This window comes from Rattus rattus, chromosome 3 (genome assembly GCF_011064425.1).
Source record: "Rattus rattus isolate New Zealand chromosome 3, Rrattus_CSIRO_v1, whole genome shotgun sequence".
Taxonomy (NCBI): Eukaryota; Metazoa; Chordata; class Mammalia; order Rodentia; family Muridae; genus Rattus; species Rattus rattus.
Genome location: NC_046156.1, coordinates 149,944,537 through 149,971,730, shown reverse-complemented (window position 1 = coordinate 149,971,730; position 27,194 = coordinate 149,944,537). Strand labels below are relative to the sequence as shown.

General features: G+C 41.9%; 1 protein-coding gene across 1 annotated transcript in view; it reads left to right on the top strand.

Moving 5' to 3' along the window:
* Ctnnd2 (catenin delta 2) overlaps positions 1–27,194 on the top strand; it is a 396,457-nt gene that overhangs the window by 213,049 nt on the left and 156,214 nt on the right. The window contains exon 9 of the mRNA XM_032898675.1: positions 17,411–17,594. Within this exon, the coding sequence (XP_032754566.1) occupies positions 17,411–17,594 (184 nt within the window). The remainder of the gene's footprint in view (positions 1–17,410; positions 17,595–27,194) is intronic.

The following is a 27,194-nucleotide window of genomic DNA, read 5'->3' as shown; positions in this document are numbered from 1 at the left end:
ATGTGCAGAGTGCACTATGATTGTCACTCACTCTCTTCTCCTTTCCCTCTCCCGCTAGCTCTTGCTAGCTCCCCTCTTAGCATCTACTTCCCATCCTACTCCAGTACCCATGGGCAGACCTTGCCTTTAGAAGATTGTAGACAGCAAGACACCAGGGTGCCATACGGTGAGAATGCCACAGTGCCTTGGATGGTATTTTCCTGTCAACCTAGACAGGAAATCACAAAAGAGAATTTGCCTGGGATCTAACACGTAATATCTGTGCTTGTTCTTACCTTGGAGTCACATCCTTGTTGAAAATCTGACAGCATGTGCAAGCATCAGATGGAGTGATTGCCACACCTTCTCTCCTGCGGTCCATACTGTCAACTCTGAGTAAGATGGTTGTTCTGTCTGGCTGATGTTTATAACCTGTTTAGACGTCCCGATCTTGGGATCCTGAGACTCTTAGAGTAGCATCACTGACCTAGATCTTCCCTTTACCATGCCGCACCACTGTTGCTCTCCATAGCACTGACTCTGTCTTTAATAAACTACAACGCACATTTGTCCTCTTGACCCAGCCTCTCTGACTTATGAAGAAACTCAAGGCTTGAGCATCCTCTTTTCTCTTCCATTCCTTGTCTCTCTCAGCTCCACAAAGCACCATCACAGAATGCAGAATGCCTGTAAAGCTGACCCCTGCCAAATTTCTCTCTTTACAGCAACAGTTCCCAACCTTCCTAATGCTGCTACCCTCTAATACCCTCATGTTGGGGTGCCTCCCCCAACCATAAAATTATTTTTGTTGCTATTTGATAACTGTAACTTTGCTGCTATTATGAACCACATTGTAAATATCTGTGTTTTCTGATGGTCTTGGGCAACTTCTGTGAGAGAGTCATTCAACACATCCCGTCCCCCAAGCCAAGGGTTTGCAGTCCATAGATGAGAACCACTTCTGTAGAGCTTCAGATAGTGTTAAGTTGAAAAAATGCCCTGTTTACTGAACCAATGTATAATAAGGTGGATCTAGATGAATTTCAGTGACCATGGAGGATACTGAAGGGCAAACATCACCCTTGTCACATCCCTCAGTCTTAACACAGTTTTTCTCTACTCCTCAGGAGGAGGCCGCATGGGAGCTGGTGTTGATGAACATTCAATTGGTCAGAACGAAGATACAGAAATGGGCCACCTCAGTGGTTCTTTTTAAACAATTCTTTAAATCATGCTGGCATTCTGGGCTGAAGAGATGGCTCAGCAGTTAAGACCACTTGATGCTCTTACAGAGAAGCCCGATTCAGTTCCCAGTACCCACGTAACAGCTCATAACCTTCTGTAACTCCAGTTCCAGGGGATTCAATGCCCTGTTCTGCCCTCGGTGAACATTAGGCACATAAGTGGTACACATAGGTACATAAAAATGAGATACTTGTACTCATACAATAAAAATAATTGTTAAATAATGGTGGTACCCACTCATTCCCTAGGCCATTTCCATTAGAGAGATGGAAACTAGGCACATCTGTCTGAATTTCCCCGTGTTGGAGAATTTAACTTCTCTTCTGGTATATGGTTGCAATTGCCCAAATGGTAGGTACCTTTTGGATAGTTGAGAAATGTAATCCTTGATCCACCATGCAAGTAAGCCGCTAGACCCCAAGATTTTACCCATTCATGGCTTCAAGTTTTGCTGTGGCTTTCTTTTCCCCTGAACGTCTCTGTCCTTCCCTGGATAGTTGTGTGAGCCACTCAAGGGTCATCACTGAACCTTCTTTTATTCCCTTCCAGGGAGATTTTTCTTATCTGTATATTCTTGCTGTCCTTTCCTCAATGGCTCCTGAATTTTGTTATGCAAGGCCCTATAGAGTCATTTTCAAATGGGCACTGACCAAATGCACATAAGTTTTTATCTCCACAGGTGGCCTCAGCTTCATTGGCTGTATATTCCTCAGAGTGATTAGCAGTGTCTTGTTTGAGCAGGTATTTATAAACTATTGGCTGAAAAATTAAGCCCATTTTTAAAAGATGGCACAAGGAGCAGAAGTGTCCCCAAGCGTCTGATGAAGCAGTAGATGGCTTTATGGAGACTGAATGGGAAGAACACTTACTACAAATCTGTAGCTATAAAAGTGAAACCAGAACCGTGAATCTGAAGGTGATCACCAGTGATTACAGCTGTCTTGGTGGCTAAATCCACCGCTCTCATATATTTCCTATGAATAACCTCCGAGAGTATCTCTAAGGGGCAGTCGAGTTTGGAGCATGGAAACCAGCATTTATATTCGAGCTCTCTCACTCTAATTTATAACTTCTCCTTGGGAAACTTTTCTAAATTCTTTAATTGTTACTTATAAATCTGCAAAGTGACACCTACGGCTATACTTTTGTCCTAGGTTATAGTCAGATTTATGAAATAGTGCAAGTTCACAGTAGAGCTAGTATCTGATGGTTCTTATTTAACTGAAAAAGGGGGTAACGTTGACATAATTATGATATATAGATGCCATTTAGCTTGAGATTACTTCCAGTTCCACCTCTTATTTCTTCACCATAGCAGTCTAGGGTTGTGTTACTATAGATTATTTTCATTGTTCTTTGTTTCATTTTTTAAGTAGAGATAATAGAATTAAATGTTTACCAAAAATTATTAGCAAAAATAGTTTCACAGCTCCAAATGTTCCTTAGTTTGAGAATTACAGTGACTTCTTCAAATTTCTCAAGCTACCTGACCTGGATCTAGACAGAAAGTGGAGGAAGGCTGAGAAGCAATACAACCGCCTGTGTTCATGTGTTCTGCTCCAAACAGTGACAAATTACAGCTCCTCTTTAATTCAGGTCTCAAATTCATGCCCCTGACATTTGTCTGACTGCTCTCATGCACCCTGCCACACCTGACCTTCATTCTCAGCTACAAGGAAAATGACTTTGGGCAGGGGACTCAACTCTCTTCCTCTGGGTTTTCTTTTCTGTCAAAGGCAATTAGTGGAAGTTTGCAAGAGTCAGTCTACCCAAGGTGCTCACCAAACACCCTAGAGAATAATAAGAACTCAAAAATGTGAGATTGGCCATTTCAAACATGATTTTTCTTTATTTTTCCTTTTACTGTGAATAGCTTTTTCCCCCTCGTATTATATTTTTTGATTATGTTTTTTTCCTCTCCTTCTCTTCTCTTCCCAATTCCTCTCCACCTCCACTCCCATCTGGAATCACTCCTCTTTATATCTCTCATTAGAGAACAAACAGGTTTCTAAGTGATAATAATAAAATAAAATAAAAAACAAATACATGGGAATGGGAGAAAGCAAACAGAAGGAAAAGAAGCCTAGGGAAAGCACAAGAAACAATTATAAATGTAGAGATTCACTCATACACACACACACACACACACACACACACACACACACACACACACACAGGAATCCCATTGAAAACACTAAACTGGATGCTGATTTATATATATATATATATATATATATATCAGACAGAGAGGGTGGTTAATAAAATCTTCCTGCCTCCTCTGCCACAGGATTCCCTGAGCTCTGAGGGGTTGGTGTAATGGAGACATCCCATCATCCCATTTAGGACTGAGTGTTCACTGATCTAGGAGTACAGCAGACTGTCATTATGAGTCATTTTGATGCTGCTCTTGTTGTTGTTGTTAAAAACAGCCATATTTGTTTTTTTCCCTAGATCCTCGGTCTGTCTAGTTTCAGGCTCTTGGTCACCCAAGCAGTGATGGGTATGTGTTTTGTATTGTGGAGTTGACCTTAAGTCAAATCAGACTTTGGTTGGTTACTCCCACCAAAAGGAGCTTTGTGCCCCCATTACATGCAGGCAGAACACCACTGAAGATCATAGGGTTTGTAACTGGATTGACATCTATGTCTCCTTTTTGTAACATGCAGAGTACTTTTCTTCCCAACTGACCCGAACAGAACAGAACAGAACAAAACAGAACAGAACAGAACAGAACATCAAAACATACGACCTAGGGGTAAAGGATCTATATAGGCACCAGCTCAAACTTCTCCATGTTGAAGGAGTTGTGTGTTATCTTCAACAATAAGACTTTGCTACCATTTGTGGAATGCATCCTGTAGAGTCAGCAACAGCCTGTGTGGTTTAGTGGTTCCAGTGGATCACTGTAGCCAACAATTCAATTAGATGTAACCCAATCTCTGCACTGGAAGCTTCATTTGGTGACAAAAGATGGTCATTTAGGGCTCTGTCTTTCCCTTTATTTAGCAATTTTATTTACATCCCCTTCATTCATAAATATATATGTATATATGAATTCATATCATATATATATATATAATTTAATATAATTTGCAAGGCTCCTACTATATCATGTTTTTATACTACCCCTTAAAGGGCCCCTAATTTTAGCCTTCTTTCTCCAAATTCACTCCCTAGTCCCTCTCTTCCTTTACCCTCTCCACTTAATTCTCCTATTCCAGCCTCCCCTGCCCCATTCATCCATAACTATTCTGTTTCCCTTTCCTAGGGAGATCTATCTGCCCCAACTCGACACACAGTCCCTTACTGTGTACCTAAGTTCTCTGGTTCTACAGACCATAGCTTGGTTATCATTGATTTAACAGCTAATGTCCACATACAAACAAATACACGACATATTTGTCTTTCTGGATCTGGGTTACCTCACTCAGGGCGATTTTTTTCTATTTTCATTCATTTGTCTGTGGATTTCCTGATCTCATTTTATTAAGCTGAGGAATATGGCCATTGTGTCGATGTGCCACATTTTACTTGGATAACTAAATTTATTCACCTGTTGAGGACCATCTAAATTGTTTCCCATTTCTATTATGAATAGAGTGGCAATGAAAATGGTTGAATAAGGACTCTGTGGTAGAGTGAAGCATCCTTTGGGTAGATGGCCAAGAGTAGTATAGTTAGATCTTGCAATAGATCAATTTCCATCTTCCTAAGGAAACATCACACTGGTTTCCATAGTCCTCCTCAATTGCACCACTAGCAATGGAGGAGTATTCTCCTCCTTCCCCATCCTGGCCAGCATGATCTTTCACTTGTTTGCTTGATCTTAGTCATTCTGACAGGTATAAGGTGAAATCTCATAGTAATTTTGATTTGTATTTTCCCAATGGCCCAGGGTCTTAAACATTTCTTTGGGTGTTTCTTAGCCATTTGGGTTTCCTCTTTTGAGAATTTTCTGTTTAGATCTCTATCCTGTTTTCAATTAAGTAACTTTTTTCTTGATATATAGCTTTTATGTTTTTTTATTTCTTATATTTGTTGAATATTAGCTCTCTATCAAATGTGCTAAAAATCTTTCCCTATTCTGTAGGCTGCCATCTTGACTAGCAGTGTCCTTTGCCTTACAGAAGCTTTCAGTCTCTTGAGCGCCCATTATTAATTATTGATCTTAGTGCTTATGCTAATGGCGTTCTGGTCAGAAAGACTTCTGTGCCAATATATTCATGACTGTTCTCTACTTTTTCTTCTATCAGGTTCAATGTAGTTGGCTTTATGTTGATGTCTTTGAGACATTTGGAATTGAATTTTCTGTACAATGATAAATATGAATCTATTTGGAGTTTTTTTTTAATGCAGCTATTCAGTCTACCCAACACCATTTGTTGAAGATGTTGTCTTTTTTCCAGTGTTTATTTATGGCTTGTTTACCAGAAATCAGGTATCCAGAGGTATGTGAATTCCTGTCTTGGTCTTCAGTGATTTTTCAATGTGATCTTATTTTAGATCTCTCTCTCTCTTTTTGCCCTCCTATGTGGTAATTTACATATTAGCATTTGCATGGTCCAATAACATTCCTGTGAACACCTATTACAGATACACTGCAGGCTATTTCTTATTTGTAAAAGCTGAACTATCAACTTTAGTCTTTGGTTTCCAACTGTTAGTGTTACTGTTTTTATTCTGCTATATAACTTCATAAAGGCCAGTGGCTCCTCTTCCTTATCCCCCTCTCCTCCCCTCCTCCTTCTTTTGAAATCATAGGACCAAGGAATTCTTTAAAACAGACCCAATAGAAAAGAGTTGTTCCCAGTCACCCTTTCCCAAGTTTAATAGTACATTTTCCAATACCGTAACTACATATCATCTGAATCTAGACAACTTTATAAACAAAGTTATAAATATTATTTAGTTCATAGTTTTGAAGGCTAAAACTAAAGAAAAATATCTGACACTCCATCTGTCTAGCCTTGAATTAAGGACTTAGCATAAATATCACCATAGTGAGCTTTCATGTAGAAATGCAACTTCGTATGGCAATTCTGGAATCCAGGGAGCTCGTGTCCCAGGATAAAATGCTGACCTCTACACTGAGGCCCACGCCTTTGCAAGTGAACCACTGGGAGACAAACCAGGTCCAAACCACAACGCAGGGATGCTGAGCTGTGAAAGGGTCAATGTCTGATGTCTGTACCAATAGCACAAAAATAGGCTACAGTGCTATACATAATATAACCCAGAAACTCCCAAAGCATCCTATTTTATATAAAGGTTCTATAGTTTCACTTTATTTTCTTCTTACTAGACCTGGAGAGAGACTTCAGAATAGCTGTGAGGAGTGCTGCCAACATATGAGCCTGCGTGAACACTGGGATGTGACCCTTAATGGAGCTGCAGGTGTCTTAACCATTGCCCTGCACCCAAATAAGATCTCTATAGTTAGAGGCTCTCCCTACGCATTCAAGAACTCATAGGCTGTGTGTCGGCAAAGTTAATAGTCTGCTCATTCTCAGACATTCATATGATTTGCCAAATGTCCATAATGGCAACAAGCCAAAAAATATTATTGATCAACAAAAGCTAAATTTAATAGACTTATAGTCATGATGTTGATAGTCTTAAACATGAAAGAAATTGTGTCAGTGAGTGAGTTATATGGGATATTAATCAGGTTCTTGGGGACTGGGCAATGACAGAGGGGTAAAAATGCTTGCTGTACAGGCATGGGAAGGTGAATCCAGATATCCAGCACCTAAATAAAAGGTGGACACAGGTACACATGCGTGTAACCCCAGCATTAGGGACAGAGGAAACAGGTACCAGCTAGCCTAGTTAGAAAAGGAGTTTCTAGTTGAAAGAGAGACAGTCTTGAGGAAAGATGAGGAGTAAAGAATGGAGACACATAGTGCCCTGTTGTGGTCTCCAGATACACATGAACAGGCATGCAAGCACATACACTCACATATATGAACCACATAAACATGCACCATATATAACATGCATGTGTATGCATGTGGTTGAGCATGCGTGCATATGCACACACACACACACACACACATACACACACACACACACACACACACACACATATCCCAGTTGGGCTCATTGCTACATGATTAAAAGTGGGTATTGCTCTGGCATGGGGCAAAGTTTCTGTTGGGGGCACACTGCAGGAAGGGTGTTAATAAATAAACTCTTAGCTTGTGAGAAGCCCATTTTCCAGGCATCTTCTTCTGACCTCCCCAGGCACCAGACACATATATGAGGCACATGCATACACATGCAGGCCAGACATACATATGGGACACATGCAAACATGCAAGACAAACACACACCTGGGGCACATGCATACATGCAGGACAGACACACACATGGAGCACATGCATACATGCAGGACAGACACACACCTGGGGCACATGCATATATGCAGGACAGACACACACCTGGGGCACATGTATGCATGCAGGACAACACACACGTGGGGCACATGCATACATGCAGGCCAAACCCAAGCATAAAAATTAAAAAATAAGTAAATCTTGAAAAAAATTGAAGATAGTTTCTAAGGGATTAGTCAAAAACTTAACATCCAGGTGTCTTGTCTCTATCTGAACTATAAGCCTAGACTAAGTTTTTAGCATATGTAGTTGGTACCGAAATTCAAACATGAGTTCATTGCTGGCATCAGTTCTGGCTTTAAAGTAGGAGATGTAAATTGTGATGGCTGCATCTTTGCAGAAAGTCGTTTTAGAAACTCAGCAGTTAAAACACTTTGTGGGCACAAGGTAGATTTCATCTCCTTAAACCAGGATATGTCAGTAGGCATCAGAATCACTTTGAAAGGTAAGGAAGCATTCATTCTTTATCCATTCTGCAGTTAAATTTGATGATTGACAGACTGACTGATAGATTTTTTTTATTTTCTTGAAAGCAATCAATAGTTGACTTGGCTTAGTCTCAGCCTTTCTCTGTATATGGTTAGTTAAGATGACCCAGTGTGGGGTTGGGGACTTAGCTCAGTGGTAGAGTGCTTGCCTAGCAAGCGCAAGGCCCTGGGTTTGGTCCTCAACTCTGAAAAAAAAAAAGAAGAAGAAGAAGAAGACCCAGTGCTTGGACCAGAATCCATGCAACACAGTAGTGGGGAGAGAATGTTTGACAATGATGGTGAGGGACCATTTACTTCCTCTTTTCCCCCAAGTTGAGTACTCCTTGCAACCTGTTCCTTTCATCACTAACACTAACTGTTTCAAGGGGATGAAATCCCAAGAGGCTTAGCCTTTACTCTGCCCCTACCGCAGAGAACGAGGAGGTTTATTCTTTGGAAAGATTTAAGAACTAACACTCTCTCGGTTTCTCTTCCTGGGCCCTTGCACTCCCAAAAGAAAGCTTGAGGGGTCTGAGCCTAAGGAATTGCCTCATTCGTAAGCTTCATTATGGTAAATGTGTGCATAATGTTGAGGTAAATTATCTTATTAAACAACAGCATATGTATCAGGTATGTACATCGTACATCTAGAAGGGCGCCACACCTTCAGGGCTTTGCTTCTTGGGTGGACACTGGGGACGTGCCAGCAGTCGGTGCGAGCACACTATTCAGATGTACACAGTGTACCTAACCTAACAGGAATTCAGGAGCTCCTGGGCCCAGGGGTTAATGAATGCCACTCACAGTCTATAGGAATCAATGTGGGAAAAGAAGCCATAAGTTCCTCCCGGCTCCCTCCACACAACCTCATTAAGCCCAACTCTGACTTTATTATAAAATAAACTGTTTTGAGACTGGAAAGGTGACATAGTAGTAAAAAAGCACTGACGACTCTCTCCAAAGACCTGAATTTGAGTTCCAGCAGCCATACAGTGGCTCACAACAGCTTGTAGCGCCAGTTCCAAAGGATCTCACACTGTCTTCTTGCTTCTGTGAGCATTGGATGACTGTGACGCATAGATATGCATGCAGCCCAAACACCCAGATGGTACCTAGAATTCATGCAGATCTCCTACCTCTGCTCCCTCAGTGCTGGGATTAAAGATATGCACCATCACGCCCAACCTTTAGGCCTACGTTTTAAAATTTTTAATTCAAAAAAGAACTCCCTTCCTCAGGTACAAACTGTCACTCTCAAAATTAAATACATGGTAGTCTTACTTAAACTAAATCCTTCTGAATGGATATATTAATTTTTCATGAGCTGATTAGTTTTAAATAAATAATTTTTAAAAATATAAAAGAAATTAAGCCCAGACTTCTTCCAGTCATTATTTACACCCCCACCTATTTTAGAATTCTTCCTCAAGTCTTATAGTAAAAATCAAAATAGGTTAAAGTAAATGGAGGAGGGACTAAAGCCCTATACAGCCCAAGGCCATGTCTGAGACTTGCTGTTATTATAGTGTGATCTTTCTTCATTTTTCTACACAGAGATAGTCATCTCTTTCAGGTTAAAAAACCCTACAATTACCCTCCATTAAAACAAAATAAAGGATCAAGTGAAAGTAATTAAGACCTTATTAAAGAAATTTTAATAAACCAATTATAGCTCATGAATATGATAATCTCAAGAAAAAGAGCCATCCTTGGCCTGAAATAAAAATAAAGTATCTCTTTAAATATATTTAGTATACATCATTAGTTATTTAAATTTCTTCTGAACTAAATCAACTGTCAATTATATTTGGAACAGTATTAACTTTATACAGATAAAAGGATGCTTATGGATGATGTAATTAATGGAACGTTCCATAAAAACAATTTTATTACAGATTACTATCAGAAACAAATTAGCATACCTTCATCATGTAAATTAAAATTTGCCAGTTACCAATTACAACATTTTTTATGTAACTTCTCCCGGATGCTCATCCTTTGTGAGTTCCACTTATTCCACAGCTTTTCTATGAGTTACAATTTGGTATCACCCTGAGTAATTTAGAACTATTAGTAAGTTAAAATAATGAAACCACACCGATCAAAACTCACCTGAGAGATGAAACTCCTAGTGCTATATTGATTAGTGTTTTTCAGAGGTATAAATATTTCTCTTCCAGCTACAAGTAGAATGTCTGTAGATTCAGGGGACATAATGCCATTTAAATAGCAATTTTTATATTCGCACCTGGATTTATTATTTGCCTTGCATCTGCTGTTTTATACGTTCAGTTCCTTACACCATCTTGATAGCACTATAAGGCTTTAGAAATGCTTGATGCTCAGAGCCCTGGTATCCTGCAGGGTCGTATCTTGCAGTTACTCACTAGGCTTCTTTGCAGTTAACTACCTGGCAAACGTCTCCTGGGTGTTGGAGCACATTCTGTGTGCTGTGAATGTCGAGTGTATTCTGCATCCTTCAAACACTCAGACAACTGCCTCTTATCCTCATGGTTGGGAAGGAAAGAGAGGACAGATGCATCTTAGTAAATGAAGGAGCGACTAGGGGGATGTGTAGATATCCGAGGTGAGGTGAGCCCATTCAGCAAAGGGTAGGGACAGGAAAGGGATGAAGAGATACAGTAGGGTTTGAAAGAAAGGGAGCATAACAGATGATACTCCGGAATGGAAGAGCTAGAAACAGCAAGCACACATTGCTCACAGTGTCGGGGATCCAGGAGCAGCCATGTTGAGTAGCCCTGCCTGTGCTCATTTGTAAGACTCAAATCCCCTTAGGCTTGAGTATAGCTGGAGGACCTGCTTACAAAGTGGTGCTGTAATGTCACTGCTCAAAGAAGGCCTCCCTCTTCAGCGTAGTCTCCTGTCTGTAGGATGCCTACAGATCCTGTGGCATACAGCAGGTTGTAGGATGGCCCAGAGGAAATCCAGAAAAGGCCACAATGCCGAGCACGAGAGCCTGGTGTGGGCTCTCAGAGTGTGATTCTGCTCTGCTAGACACAGGACGTCATTGAGCCCAGTTCTCTCTATGTTCAGGATCTGGCTGCTCAATCCCCTTGTAGGGACTATAAAAATTTGTGAACATGTCCTAAGCCATCACAGCAGAAAGGGGGGAAAGAGACTGGAGAAATTGAGCAAAATCCCATTCTCATTTACTCGGAGTTACCTAGTTATCTAGTTCCCCATACAAATCTTGACTCTCTTTTCATCCAGTGTATCCTTTCTCTCCCCTCCTCCCTCTTACCTGTGTGTTTTTAGCAAGACAGCTGTGGATCCAGCTCTTGCCCAGTTTTGGCCTCTGTCAGTTTATCAACCATTGTGCCAACTGTCTCTAGAAACGACTGGTATGACGTTCAAATTCCTACATATGTTTAGATAACTGACCCAAACTGATGTTTTGAGGGCACATGGAATAGTGGACTGGGCTCCTTCCAAAATACTTGTTATATCTCATAGTATCCACCCACTTTCCCAGCTCTTCCTCTAGAGGTGATAGCTTGTGCTTGGTAGAGTCACGGTCCTCCTTTCAGGGGGTGTGCTGTGGGTCAAATAGGTGTGGTCCGCTTGACGTTGCAGGCCAAGCACTGGAACAAGCGTATTGGATGGTGACACACATACAATCAATATAGACAGCATATGAACTGAGGAATGGCCCTGTGATCAAGTCTGAACTAGTTTGAACCTACTGATAAATTAACAAGAAAAGCGAGGGAGACAGAACAGTCCAATGAAGACAACTTTTTTATCATCTCACTTCTGGTCAAATAGTAGATTAGTCCTTACAGTTTTCCTTGATTTTCACCTCTTTCCCCCAACTCTTTTCTATTCAATAAAATAGCAAAAATTATTTGTGATCACAGAGTGGCTTTGGACCCCTATATGTTCCCCATATGTAAAAATGTTCCTTTTACTATTTAGTTATATTTTGCTATGAAGCATGTTACTCACATTTGAAAGCGCTCACTTACAGGCTTCAATTTGTCTGTGTTGGTATTTTCAATCAGGAGCTGGAAATAAAAATACGCATTATCATCTGTCACCATTTTTTACATACAGTGCACACAAATGCTTTAATATGGCTTTCTGAAAAGGTACCCTCAAATACCAAGATAGATATAATTCATTTTCATATTCTTTTTAATTCTGAAAGAACAGTCGTTTCACTGTAAAGTAATATTATGACGCTACAAATGAATGCTAGTACACATTTTTATTATATCAGTGATCAGAATTTAGGAAAAAGAATCCATCATAGAGGAATTACAAGCTTTAACTTATTTTTCAAAATGATAGATATGTTAATATTTCTAGTGTCATAAATCAGTCCTACTCAAAACGTATTTTCTACTCCTACTGTTTCCCATTGAAGACTTTGTAGACTTGATTGTCTGAGAATAATGGGAATAGGAATTCACACACAGAGCATATGGAGAATCACTGATGCACTCAAAGGAGGTTGGGTAAACTTTTTTCTGGAAAGGGCAGGATGGCAAGTTGCACGTGGACAAAAGTGAAGATAGGACGTGTGAATGGACAAGGATGACTGGTTCACAGACAACAGGCAAACCAAATCTGACCTCACTACCCTGCACTAAAGGGCTGGTTTACATACGCCAGATAATTGCATTCACTTAAATGAAATTCTCAGTAAATGATACTGTTGAAGACAGTTGAAAGTGTATCTGTAAGGAAGCCTTGATACAGCTGTAGAGTCCCTGATTTAATTAACACTGAGAGGGATTTGTGTTATCCGTGGCTTTCTTTGGTAGAGCATGGAGTGCGAGAATTAATCAAAATGTCAGGAAGAATGTTCTGCTCACCTCGCACAGTGGCTGAGGTGATGTTTCATCTTTTTAAAAGATCGCAAGCCCCTTAAACAAATGATCTGAAGTTTAGTAGTTAGTCCAGCTTAAGTGTTGAAGCTTCCTTTCCTTTATACATGTTATTCAAAACAAAACCAAAATAGGACAGTTATTTTAAAAGTATCTTTAAATGACAGCCTAGCACAAAGGCAGTGTCTATGACCTCTTCTAGAATTAGTTTTGTTTTAGATAACTCATATTTTAAAACTCAAAACATGTTTTGTGCACAACATTTTTATTTTTTGCTCTGTCTACATTAATTACTCTTAGACTCTGTCTCCTACTCTCTGTTGCTCCCCTTTTAAAACTATCGTTTTATTTTATTAAGATCAAAGTGTAATAATTTCCCCCTTCTCTTTCTTCCCTCCAACCGCTCCCATGAACTTACTCATCCTGCTCTCTCTTTCAAATACACGACGGCCTCTTTGTCTTTAAATGTTGAGGTTGTACATAAATATTCCTAAACCCATAAATACAGCCTGCACTGTGCGTTACTAGTCTATATATTTTCAGGAATGATCTTTCGGTATGGTATAACCATTTAGTGTGTTCTTTCCTGGGGAAAACATTGCTCCTGCTTTGCCTATAGTTCTTTGTCTGGGGTTGAGGCCTTATGAGCATTTCCCCTTCCGGGTCAGCATGGCTATTTACCCAGCCATAATAGTAAGACTTCATGAGTACAGCTCCTCTGACCTCTGCTGATACTTCTTTTATCACAACAAGGTTCCTATACCTCTGTCTCTTACAGTCTTCCTCCCCATCTTTTACAATGATACCTAAGCCTCGGGTGATGGAGTTGTGTTATAGTTGTATCAGTTAGGACTGGGCTTCACAGCTCTGTATTTTGATCACTTGTAAGTTCTGTAGATGTTTTTGCCTGAGACAAAGAGAAGTTTCCTTGATGAGGGGTGAAGATGACATTTATCTGTGGGTATAAGGACGAATATTTACCAGTCGTGAAGGACTGTGCTAGCTTAATTAAGTGGCAGTTGTAAGTTCTTCTCCAAAATCTGTAACCTCACTAACCTCATGTGATATGTTAGACTTCAATACTAGCCACGATTTCTATTTTTGAGTAGGATAGTTGTTGGTTACCACAATGGTGCCTGTGCTGTTACTGCTCCCTTGATAATGTGCTATGCTGGAGGCTGTGGAATCATAGCTAAACAGGACTATTGGTTGCTTCTCTCCTTTGGACGTTTGTATGTCTCTTTCTGGTACCAAAAAAGCTAGTCCTCAGGGAGCAGGTCAGATCAGGCAAATTCCCTGCAGATCAACATAAAGCTGAACTTTCATGAATTAATGCTGTTGTATTAATAATGCCTTGGTCTTTCACAGTGCCCTATGTGAGGTCAGGTCAAAAGGTGTTTTAGTCATGGCTTCACAGAAAATTAACTCAGCAACAAGAAGAGGAGTGGCACTATGAAGAGTTTAGGTCAGATCCAGTTTAGGTCCTCTGGATCCTATGTTCAAAGTGGGTGGTGCCTTTAGCAGTAGACACTTACCTTCTGTTTCTAAAGGGCAACCAAGAATGACATGAATAGCTTATAACAATTTGGAGGGTCTCTTGGATAACTCTAACCAACATCTCAGAAGAGACTTCTCCTACCTGGTGATGGGGTTATTGTAGGATAGTCAGTAACTTCATAGTGCCGCTCCCCTTCTTCTTGTGTCATTTTCTGTGGAGCCATGAACAAAACACCTTCTGACCCCACATAGGGCACTGTGAAAGACCAAGGCATTAATGCAACAACATTACTTCATGAAAGTTTATCTTCATGTTGATCTGCAGGAAATTTGCCCAATAATGAATTTGCCCATGAATGAATGTTTCCACCCAAGTCCAGCTTTCTAAACCAATGAGTTTGTCTTATTTATGGAAGCATAGGTGAGTGGTTACCTAAGTTACCATGAGTGACCCTAAAATATTTCCATCACCAAAACCTCCCATCCCAGCATAGATGATATCCCCACAAATGCTGCACTGCTAGAAGCCCTCACCCACCACCAGCCTTCAACTTCATTTATCTAGAACCTCTCAATCCCTGTGCAGCTGAACAAGACAGAAGGGAGGAAGTGGCTAGGATCTCAAATGAGGATCTGATGAGTTTACTCTTCCTCCTACAGAGGAAGCTTAATTGGTCCAATTTTATGAGGGTCTCATGGGGTAATTACACTTACTATAATTTCAAGACAGCAGTAGCCTCATGCATTCCAATGAACAGGGTTCCAGAACAATCAGTGTTCATGAGGAAGAGCATTCTACAGTTCTTGTTGGAGTGCATTCAGAGTAAAGTATCAACACTGTCACTGCAGCAGTGATGTTTAAATTGCTCTCTGAGCCTTTAACAGTGAGTGGATCTGACCCTGGATTCTCATAGTTTCTACCAATAGCAGCTGCATATTTTGAAGCAGATGCAAACAGACTACATAAGCATGCTGAGACCTTGGTTAAAATGAAGAGCGGCCAGCCTGTTGGGAGTATCATTCCTTCTCTTCACTCTCGAATAGAATGTGGGAGGCTGTGACCATTGTATTAATGATGAACCAAAGCCTGGTGGGTTCTTCAGTTCAATCAGATCCCTCAAGCTTGTTTCTCTCCCTGGTAAAGTGAAAAATGATTGTGACAGTTTTCTTTTAAAAATCGTATTTCCTGTCAGAAGCCATCTAGGCAAGGCTAACGGCATGCCAGTGAATTTTCTGGAGATTGCCCACCATTTCGCATGATCTATGATGGGTGTGCTCTAAGATTGCAGGGTCCTTAGAGACATCAGCCCAACATAGCTTCTTGCCTTTCCTGTCACTATTATATAGCCTAATGATTCCTGGGCATCAGCGCACCCTAGGGCAAATTTCCTACAGATCAACATTAAGACGAACTTTCATGAATTAATGCTGTTTATATGAGTTAATGACTTTATAGAATTCCTGATTTGATTCAAATCATTTTAGAAAAAAGTTTAAGGTGACAGCTTTAGTTGTTTTGCCAGAAAAATGTAATAAAGTTAGTGCCCACTCCTCATAGAATAGTAAGTAAAGGTTACATTATAAGGAATACAATGAGCTTTCACAATTACACTAAGAAAAGAAATAGATTTGAGGCAAATTTGTAATCAAGGAAAAACATTCATTGTAGGTCAGGTCCAAGAGTGAAGCAACAGGTATGCACAATGACAAAGCAAGGTCATGCGAAACTGTTACTTTAAACTTATAATGAGCTTATAGAATGAAACACTATTTTGAACTTAGTATCAGCATACTTCTGTAACTTCCTTTTTGTGTAACATTTTATCTATGAGGTAATTTTCTAAAGGACTTTTATCTAAGAAAATATAAGAAGGCCAGAGAGAAGGAATAAAGTGTGACCTAGAAGGCTCTGCTCCATCCACCAGATATATTATGTTTATGAATGTTCATTTACATGTTTGTACACTGTCTTAGGGTTTGTATTCCTGCATAAAGCATCATGACCAAGAAGCAAGTTGGGGAGGAAAGGGTTTATTCAGCTTATACTTCACCATTATTGTTTATCACCAAAGAAAGTCAGGACAGAAACTCACACAGGGTAAGAACCTGAAGGCAGGAGCTGATGAAGAGGTCATGGAGGAATGCTGCTTACTGGCTTGCTCTGGCTTGCTCAGATTGCTTTCTTAGAGAACTCAGGACTACCAGTCCAGTGATGGCATTGCCCACAATGGGCCCTCCCACCTTGATCACTAATTGAGAAAATGCCTAACAACTGGATCTCATGGAGGCATTTCCTCAAAGGAGGCTCCTTTCTCTGTCATAACCCCAGCTTCTGTCAAGTTGACACACAAAACCAGCCAGTAAATACATTTAAGAGTTTAAAAGTTTGAGAGTTTCTGGCTGGGCATTCTTGCCAGCCCCAGATAAGTAAGTTTTGTTCCATCAGTAGTTCTGACCCAATAAATGGCTTCCTTGTTCCTGTCACCAGGCCCCATGGGCTCTTAACATAACCCCAATTGCCAAGGTCACAAACCCTTTTTGACGCCTACCTCTGTTAACCCTCTGGTGTCAAATCTGGCCTTTGACAATTCCCAGAGCATGTCTCTTCATGGTTCCATACAGGTGTTTTAAAATTAAGGGCAGCCTCTAAGATTCAATTTCCCCCTTTTATGTTTAGTGCAACACACACACACACACACACACATACACATGTGCGCACATGCACAGACGTGCACACATATCTCAGCACACATGTAGAGGTCAGAGAAAACCATGTAGGAGCCTGAGATCTACTCATTGAACTCAACTCAGGTCATCAGCCTCAACAGCAAACACCCTTACCTACTAAGCCATCTCACTGGCCCAACCTATAGTGTGTCCTCCTTCCTGCCAGTGTTGCTATCTCCAGTAAGGAAGGCTGGTTGAAGTAAGAAAGAGTGGTACCCATTCATTGTCCCTCCTTGTGCGTCTCTTGTAGGAGTCCTTTGGAACCTCTCATCATGCGATGCCCTCAAGATGCCAATCATCCAGGACGCCCTGGCAGTGCTGACCAATGCAGTGATCATCCCTCACTCGGGCTGGGAGAATTCACCTCTTCAGGACGACCGGAAAATACAGCTGCATTCATCACAGGTGCTGCGCAACGCCACTGGGTGCCTAAGGTCAGTCCCCGCCCTGCAGAGCCTGGTACAGGGACTTCATCCTGCCACTTTGATTGCTGTTTCCTGAGGATCTTTGTTCTGCAGAGGCAGATGTTGTCATGGCAATTAGAAAGCTAAGGGAAAGTCTTGTAACCTCTTCCTGAAGACGTGTCCCACAGCTCTAGACCTACGCAGTGTTTAGCTGGATTAGCCTGCTGTCTTAAGCCTAGGAGAAAACGGTTTCATTTCAACCAAAATCAAGTCACTTTCGTTCACTGAAAACAATGGTTTATAAGTAATCTGACATGACATTTTACTTGTAAAGTAACCAGGCAATTGCATGGGGAGAGTCTATAACAAATGTATAGGAGGTAATTAAGTACTACCAGGAACCTTTTATTCTAGGCCACTCCATGCATACTTCTTCGTATGAATACAGGGGCCCCTAACCTCCTTTGAAATAGCTCCCTGACAAGACCTGTTTTACTTGGTGTTTTCAAGTGTATAATTTTTCTAGTACATTAAAAAAAACCCACAGAGGAATCTAGGGAATTTCCTTAGAATTGTCTTTACACCATGTTGATTTTTAGAAAAGGAGGTACTAAGGAGGTAGTTAGCAAACGGTTTCCATTTTCTATCTTAGACATTCTTCTAAAGTCAACCTGTGTCTCTAGGGAAGGTTTATATTAAAGTTGGCAACTTCTAGCAGATGGGTTAATTATGGGATAGGAATAATAAGGCTTGTTGAACATGCCCAATCAAGTATACTTCAAAACTAAAATGTTCAGAAGGGTTTTAGCTGTGCTGTCACTGACCAACAGTTTCTCCTACAATCGGCCGGTTTCTAGATGTAGAGCCAGTTTCTGCTAGGAGGGAGCAAAAGCACCTCAGTAAAAATTAATAATAACTGTCTTATGAATGTCCATGCCATGCTCTCGGCCCTGACACTGAGTGGACATTTTGTGTATGTGTAGAGCGAGGCTCACAGCCAGCCTGTGAATACCTTCACACCCTCAGAAACAGGACAAGAGTCCTCCAGCACCTTCACTTTTCCTCCACATGACATATAAACCTTTGGCATGATATCTCTGGTTAGTCTCTGCCATAAGCCAGATTGATACTTCTCCAGAATTCCCTCTTGTAGCATCCCTTTATGACTTCTTAAATTCTCTTCTACCTGAGAGCTCTAACTCTTCTAGTTCTGACGCTGGAGAAACTCCTGACCTTCTGTGCCTGGTTATCTTTCTCAGTTACCTGCATCTATTAAGAGTCATGTTCCCCTTTTTAACATCTTCCCCTTGCAAAGCCTGTTGGCATTCCTAAGAAGCCTGGGGAAGGCGGAGCCTCAGATTCAGTTGCAGAGTAAAGACCTGGCGAGCTCTGCAGACGAAATACTGAATAACAGCTGTATCATCGCATCTTCTGACGTTTGATTCAAAGATGAGGGCACAGACCTGTGAGTGTGGCTTCTGCACCTTTGCTGATAAAGTAGAAGGGCCAGTATATGTCATGTGACCTTTTCATGAGGCCTCTGGTTGCATTTAAGGTCTAAAATGTGACCCAGAGTAAGGTGAGGTCAGTACCAATGCAGTACCATTTTGTATTAGGATTTGAATACTTATGTACTTTTGGAATCCAGAGAGTCCTGGATCCAGATCTCCATAAATGGCAAACTGCGTCTTGCTTCCTTTGTTAGCACGAAGGTCAAGCCCAGGGCCTTCCACGTGCTATGCAGATAGTCTACCACTGAGCTGCATCGCTAACCCTGTGCACTTTATTCTCCTCCTTTCTAAAAGCTCACTAAATTCACATTTAGTTAAATCATGGAGTCACACCTGATTTTGACTCAGATCATGAGCCTCTGCAGACCATTTCCATTTGACCACACCAAGAGGGTGTGCAGGTTTCTATGGCAGTAGAGCTCTCCAGAAATAGCATCCACCAAGCAGCCAATTGATGAATAGAGCACAGAGTCCTGTGTGTTGGTTCATTTGATTTGCTTCTCTATTGCTTTTGGAGATTTTGAGACAGGATCTCAGTCTGTCACCCAAGTTAACCTCATACATTCTTGTGACAGCCTTGGCTCTGCCTCCTGAGTGCCTCAAAATTGTGCACTATCATGCCCAACCTTAATTTTTCTCTTGATGTTTACCAAACAGCGCTCACCTGGCCACTATCCTTTCTGCCTTTACGTGCCAGATGTTTGCTTCTCCTCCTCTTTGCTCACTTTCCATTCTCAGTCCTGAGGTCCTTGCTGTGGTTGGATGTGAATTGTATCCCCAGAGTCCATTGGCCGGAAGCCTGGTCCACACTATGGAGATATAGAGGGTTAATGGCACCTTTGGACAGAGGACATGGTGGGAGGAGGCTGGCTCTAGGGCATTGTCTTTAGTAGGAACAGCTGTAACTCTTGGGAACTTCTCTGAAACAGATCCTCTGGAATTCACCCTGCTCCTGTGTAACTGATTCCTTTCATTTCTTCCACCATGGTGATGGATCTACCTTGAGGCCCTCAATAGAGAACAAGCAGGAAGTATCACCTGGAATTGGTGTCTGAGCCTCCAAAACTCTGAACCATTTTTTTTTTTGGTAGAGAAAGACAAAAAGAAAGAGAAAAGCTAGGTGTGGAGTGGGCAGGAATCTCTGACAGTTACCCAGAGAGCCTCGTCTTAAATCTTCATTTAGAACCATGGGTGCTTTTGAAAAATACACATAGGTATATTTTTAGGAATATCCTAGTCAGTCATGTCAGACTCCTATGTTCTGTGACTGATCTGTTTAAGATAACATGATATTTTAGACTTGTTTCTGAAACTACAGTTTAGGAATACATAAAATAAGGTATAAAGAAAAAGCCTAGTTTCATGTCATGGGATTTCCTAACCTAGTATAGCAAATGGCAGACAAAAATAAATATGTGGGACCATTCTTCTCAGTCATCGCTCCTGACTTCTCTCCATAACATAACTGAGACTTGTTTCGGTTACTTCAAGAAGAGCAGCAAAGTAAGATTTAAGCAAATAGCATTTTCTTCACAATTTTACTTTTCAGAGATGAATATGAGTTTATGGATGTAGGCCATACTGAGCTTCACTGTTCAAAGACTCAGCAGAGAAAACTTCAATAAAATATGTTTAATTTTAAGAAACTCAAATCTGAAAACTATCTTGTCTCACACAACTCATGCCCTTAATTGGCAGCCAGGCTCTTGTGTGGCCCAGTGGTAAATGCTACAGTGTGTCCATAGTGACCACCTCTCCACCCTGACTCCCAGAAGCCACATTCACAGAGTAATTTCCAGGGAAAAGCCACTGGCCTCTGCCTTCCTTCATAGGACAGAGTCATCTCCTGTGGACGGACACACCAGCAAGTTTAAGCACAGGAGATATTTAAAATGAAGGCTTCACATCCTTTGTCCTTTTCCATTTAGGATGCATTTTGTGTAGGAAATGTGAGTTTTCTCAGGCAGATCCATCTGTTTGTTCCCAAAATATCTATTTATCACTGATGAAATAAGATAGAAATGGGGGCAGAGGGATCTTTTAAATTTTGTTGAAGGAGTGGATTAGTAGGAAAAAATGGCAGTAGCTGGATTATAGGATGAGAGGGCAGGCCTTAGAACCAACAAGATGCAGGGCAGGGCAAGGTTTAACTCCATGCACTGCCTCCACCATGCCTTCCTCCCTCACCTCAAACAGTCAACACACATTCTCACTTATTTCTTTCTATTTTATAATTCCATCTTCTGTTCCACTTCTGCTATGTCCAAACTTTATTTTTAAATAAAACCACGTTTTAAAATCTTGTTCACGATAAAATGAAAACCAATTTAACATATCATCTAGAATAAATGTTAGCAATTTTTAGGAAGACTTTGGATTAGATCTGAGTGAAAAATATTAATATTTTTTCATTTATGATTAAGAATCTTCCAAAAAAAATGACTTCATGCAGACCAGATCGGACCTGGGAATAGATTTGGTTTTGTACTGACAACTGTTTTGCTGAGCACTGTGTAATCAAATGTGCCTCTTGACCTTTGACCATTATAATGATCACCTTCAGCTAAAAACACATATTAGCGGGCTGCAATGAGACTTATCTGTCTGTGGGCAAGCTCTTGCTGGCCGAAGTCAGTGTAGTGGCTGACATAATCATGCCTCCAAAATCCGTGTCTGTCTCTAACCTTGGAAGGTTACATAGTGTCTTTGGATTAGCATGGACCAAAGTTTAAGCATGCCCTTTTAAGGACAAAGCACATAGATGCACAGAGGAAGAGGCCTTGAAAATAGGCCATAAGGCAGCTACATGCTAAGGAACATGCTAAGGAACAGTGAGGATACCTATAAGCCACCGTAGAAAAGTGTCCTTCTGTAGAGCCTTTAGTGTGAGCATGGGCCTGCTGGCACCTGGATTTTGGAATCTATCCTCTAGAGGATTGTTTTCCACCATGAGTTTTCTGAGACCCTGCCTCTGGCAGACCCAGAAAACAGCTGTTTTTAATGTTTGCCAAGGGACTGTCAGATCCAGGGAACACCTTAGGACCCAGGACAGGGAGGAAAATGAGAAAGCCGTTGTTCCCAAACAGTCCTCAAAGAACTGGGACAGACAGTCCAGAGCGGGGCTTGATTCTGTCTGTGTGTAAACTCAAGCGCCTCTATAGCTCAGTAAAGGGATTACCCATGCAGGGCTAATGTCTGCATGTCCAGGATGTGATCATCTCAGACTAAGGTTTGACTCCAAACCCCTTCTCTGGGCGTGCATGACATAAGAGGCTTCCTAGCTGGGTGTGTGAATTTTGTGTGCCCTGCTCTTACCCAGGAGACTTTTTGTATTCACTTTCTCTCCCAATGTTGAATCCAGCATCAGAGCTCAGCCTGGATTTATAGGAGACTGTGTGCAGCCAGAAGTCATTCCAGGTTCCTGTACAGGGAACGTGACATGATACACACATCATTTTCACAGTACACTCCAGCAGCTGCCTGCAGAACGGATGCTTCCTGAATTTTCTCGGGAAGATGGCCGTGTTTCCCATTTAAAATATCGCAGATCAATACCCTAAAGATCCTTGGCGTGGCCATAATCATCATTTGAGAACGAGCTATAGGCGAAGCCCTGAGAGGCGGCCCCTTTTTCTACCATTTGATTCAGCAGCTAACTCAGGACGACAGCTCATTCATGCTCCTCTGTGGCTGTGCTGCCTTTCGTCATGGGACCTTAGGGCTTCATCAGCAGTGCCAGTGTGTGCATGAAGCTGGCTCTGTTAACTTCCGCCGCTCCTTTGCCGGGGCCGCCAGATCATTCATTTATTTTTATTATTCTATTCCCACTTCAGCATCTTGTCCTGAAGGACAACAATATACAACCCCAGTTTTCCTCATCTGTCTTTGTGTACACGGAATGTTATTAAGCCTGTCAGAGGAGCTGCACTGTGCCTCTGCTTATGAGTGTAATTAAACTCACACCCTCAATTAGTCATTTTAACCCATATAATGGATGAGCGCTCGGTCCCACAGTGCCACTAATTCTAGAGTGACCTTGAGCAAACCCATCACAAAGTGATGCTGATGATATTCACACCAAGACCAGAGGCTCTGAGGACATTACTTTTATCTGGCTTACTCTCGCATTAGCCACAGGTAAGAAGAAGAAGAAATTTTTACTTCTATGTCAGGATCATGCCACTACTATCCACCTACTCCGATGAATGTCCTTTTAATATTTTTTACTTTATACCCATACAGTGTGCTTGGATCAAAACTACTCCCCCATTCTTTTCCCTCCAATCTCTCTCTTGTCTTCCTTACTGCCTTTACCTCCCAACTTTATGTGCTCCCTTTAGTGCTGCCTCTATGTGTATGGGCCAGGACCATGTCCTAGAACACAGAGAGCGCCCAAGGGCCCACAGCCTTGACTTAGCCTGACTTTCTCTCCTCCACAGTAATAAATTGTCAGTAACCCCTGAGATATGGGTAGGAGCTCGTGAGTCCCTTCCCCATCTGTGCTTAGCTTTTGCCTGGCTAGATCTTATTTATGGCAGCGTTGTGCATGCAGCCCAAGCCACTATGCACTATCACTTCTGTCAAATATTGCTCTTGCTACAGACCTATACTCTCTTTTGGCTCATACAGTCCCTCCTTACCCTCTTCTGTGATGATCTATGCACCTTGGAGGGAGGAAATGTGATATCGATGCCCTATTTAAAGTTGAGTGCTCCATAGTTTCATGTTCCCTGCACATTGACCAGCTGTGCATCTCTGTATTAATTGCTATTTACTACAAAGAGAGTCGTCCAAGACGGTAGCTGAGAAGTGCACTCACTTGTTGGTATGAAGATAAGAAGCTGCAGTATAGTTTATGATTGTGTGTGCATTTAACAGGATAATAGTACAATGTTCTCCCTGGTCCTAGGACCCAGTTTTGGGTGACCCGCTTAGTGGTTCCAGGGGTTCCATCTTATGAGGTGGGCCTGATATCCAATCAGAAAATAATTGTCCACTCCTACTGTAACGCCACAATTCCATTAGCGGTACTAGCCTGGCAGGCTAGTTGTCACTGTAATGCAGGGTTCATAGCCGCTCTTCATGAATCATCTCCCCCAGCAGCATTCAAAGAACCATTCAGAACTGTGAAGATGGCCCATAGGACTGAACATTCATACTTTGAAAGTGTTGGATGTTGAACTCTGGGCTGGCTTACACATCTGCGCCGGGATGTGGGCATGTGCCAGCTGCATGGAGTACCTGGATGCTTGGAGTGGAAATGGAATTTCTCTCTGAGTAGTAAGCAGATGCTGCACTTTTTGCTGCCCCACCCTCTTTTCCGCATCTGGACCTTAAGCAGCAGCACCTCCTTCGCTGGTTGCTGCTTACTAACCATAGGGTCTGATGTAGGTGGGACACAGTTTTCTTGAGTCATGCCTTAGCAGCAAAGATTATCCAGGATGAGGCCATGGAGGTCAGCAGTGAAGAACTAGGGAGCCTGAGAGCTCGTAGACTAAGTGGTTCCTGCCTAGCTAGTTCTGCCAGTGGTTCCTGGTAGCAGAGCTGTGCACCCCATTGCTAGAAGCTCACTTCCCTTAGATAAGTAAGAAGAAAATAGAAAGCCAATTATGCTTGTTCAGTTGCTATATCGAAGTATCATGGGCTGTGTGACTTAAGTCATTGGATCCATGTCCTCAGACCTGTCTGCCCGGAAGTCAGATACCAAAATGCCAGTGGGCTTATTCCCCCAAGGGTCCTCTCCTGAACTAGCAGGCTTCCGTCGTCCATGGATTTTCCTGTGGTTTTCTCTCATCTGTACCCAAATCTTCTTTCCTTTAACCGCATCAGTCAGACCAAGATCAAAGACATTATTCTAACAAAATTGCCTCATTGTAGAGGCCCTGCCTTCACATACAGTGGCACCTTAGCAATTCATGTAAAGTGTTTATTCAAAGGCCACACCTCCGAAGAAATGTCGACAGGGAAATCAGCAGAACCATTAAAACAAAGTTCAGGTTTCCCTCAATTGAGGAGGAAAGGGAAGGGGGAGGACGGAGAAGGGAGAGGAAGCAGTGAGGCGGCGGTGGGTGCTGAAATGCCTTAGCCTGACAGAGCTCATCAAGCTCCCTGGAGAGACCCTCAGCGTGGTCCTCCTTTGCAGGAGCTGAGTCTCCCAGAGAGGCATTTGCCTGGTGAAGGCTGCAGTCTATTAGTCACTGACTCCAGCATACATGGGAGTTGCAGCCTTGGCGTGAAGGCAGACACAGTGGTGGATTTCAGGGCACAGCAGCCAGGTCCCATCAGATAGTGACACTCGGGATCCTTCTCCTGTAATGTATGAGTGCACTCTCCTGTAGTCCACACCAGCATTTCCATTCTCTGTAAACTCACCGCACGAAGTGCCAATGCAGTATCAGGAAGTTGCCTCGTGAAATTCACACCAGAGGGGTGAGTGATAACAACTGAAAGCCTGGCTCTCTTTCATGTGCCAGGCCACAGAGCGTGTGCTCTGGGAATGCTGGTGAAGGAAATGGATGGGACCCACAAGATTAGCAGCAGGCAACCTTGCCTGTCTAGCCTGAGGTAGATAGACGGTCTATTTTCTCTAATTAACGTATCACAAGATGTGTGTGTGTGTGTGTGTGTGTGTGTGTGTTCCTGCCTATCTGATTGCGTGTATAAAGGCAATGGTGTCTTCCTCCGTTTCTTGCTGCCTTATTTTCTAAAACAGGGGCCAGCAGACTAACTCTGCAGCCTGGCTGAGCAGCAAGATCCCATGGATCTTCATGTCACTGTCTCTCCATAGCTGCGCTTATTGACACACGGTGACATCCATGGGTTTTTACATACTCACTGTGTATATAGTTCTCTAGCTCAGGTCTCCATGCTTTGATGGAAAGGACTTACTCTAATTATCCAACATTCTTTCCACACTCATATTTCATAAACTGGTAATGAGGACCACTTCCTCCCAAACATGCGTTGTTTCCCTTAGCCAGAAAAGGGGAGTATACAATGATTGCACCTTAAATACAAATGATCAGCACAAAATATCCCATCATGCCATTCCTTCCATATTACATTTAGTAACTAAAGTTTTAAAATTTTTTGCTGTTTTTTTTAATTTGGTTGTAAATATATGCTTCTTACAGTTGTGTTTCCTATGTCTTGAGATTAGCTCCATGTTTAACTAGGGAGAAAGCTAGCATGTTTAGCTCCCTGGTTGTCACTTCAGTCTCTGTGAGCACCTACTAGCCCTTAGTTTATTCTCTGGGCTATGGTTCATGGGGCCCGTCCTCCAACCCTCTGGTTCCTACAATCCTTCCTCTCCCTCTTCTGCAGGGTTCCCTGAACTCTGCCTAATGTTTGGCTGTGGGTCTCTGTACATTCCTTAATTCTGGTCTGAAAGTTAGGCAGGAAATATTCTGGAAGTACTAATTAAAAACTATTTTTTTAAGTCAAAGTGAGCCAACAGTCCTGTCTAGGCTTCATAATGTATGCACAGATTCATTTTTTCTGGAAGTTAAGTAACAATACTTAAGTATGATGAGTTAAAAAAAATAAAGCAACAATACTTATGTATAAGGTAATATGTCGATACCTTCGTCTTTTTATTTGGGACTCCATACTTTTCTGTCTGTGTCATGAATGTATTTCTCGGTCTCTTGGACTGCTATGAAGGGGACAGACATGCTGGGACTTCCGATTAACCTGTGTCCTTCATTATTGTCCCCGGGAGGTGCAGATGCATCATTATTCCCCATTAACAAGCTCTGTACCAGCACGAAAGACATGCTGCCGCAGAGGCACTGACTGGAGCTAATGAATTCCTACAATTAATTACACTTCTCTTAAGGTAACTTATGACCAGAAAGAAGCTATGCTGGCACAGAGAGTTTATGTGAGAATAGCTATACCCAGGGGAGGCCAGCCAATTCATCATGCCGCGTGGTGCTTCGTGAACGTTCTGTGTGAACTTTCATGTCCTGACCATTGTTCTTCCTGGGGTTATGTTTTTTACCTGACCTTATTTTGGAACAACAGTGTAGTCACTAATTGCAAGCTAATTTAATTAAAGCGGACGAAGGTCCTGTCAAATGGAAGTGTCGCCAGCAGAAGTGGTCCTGGCTGCTCTTAC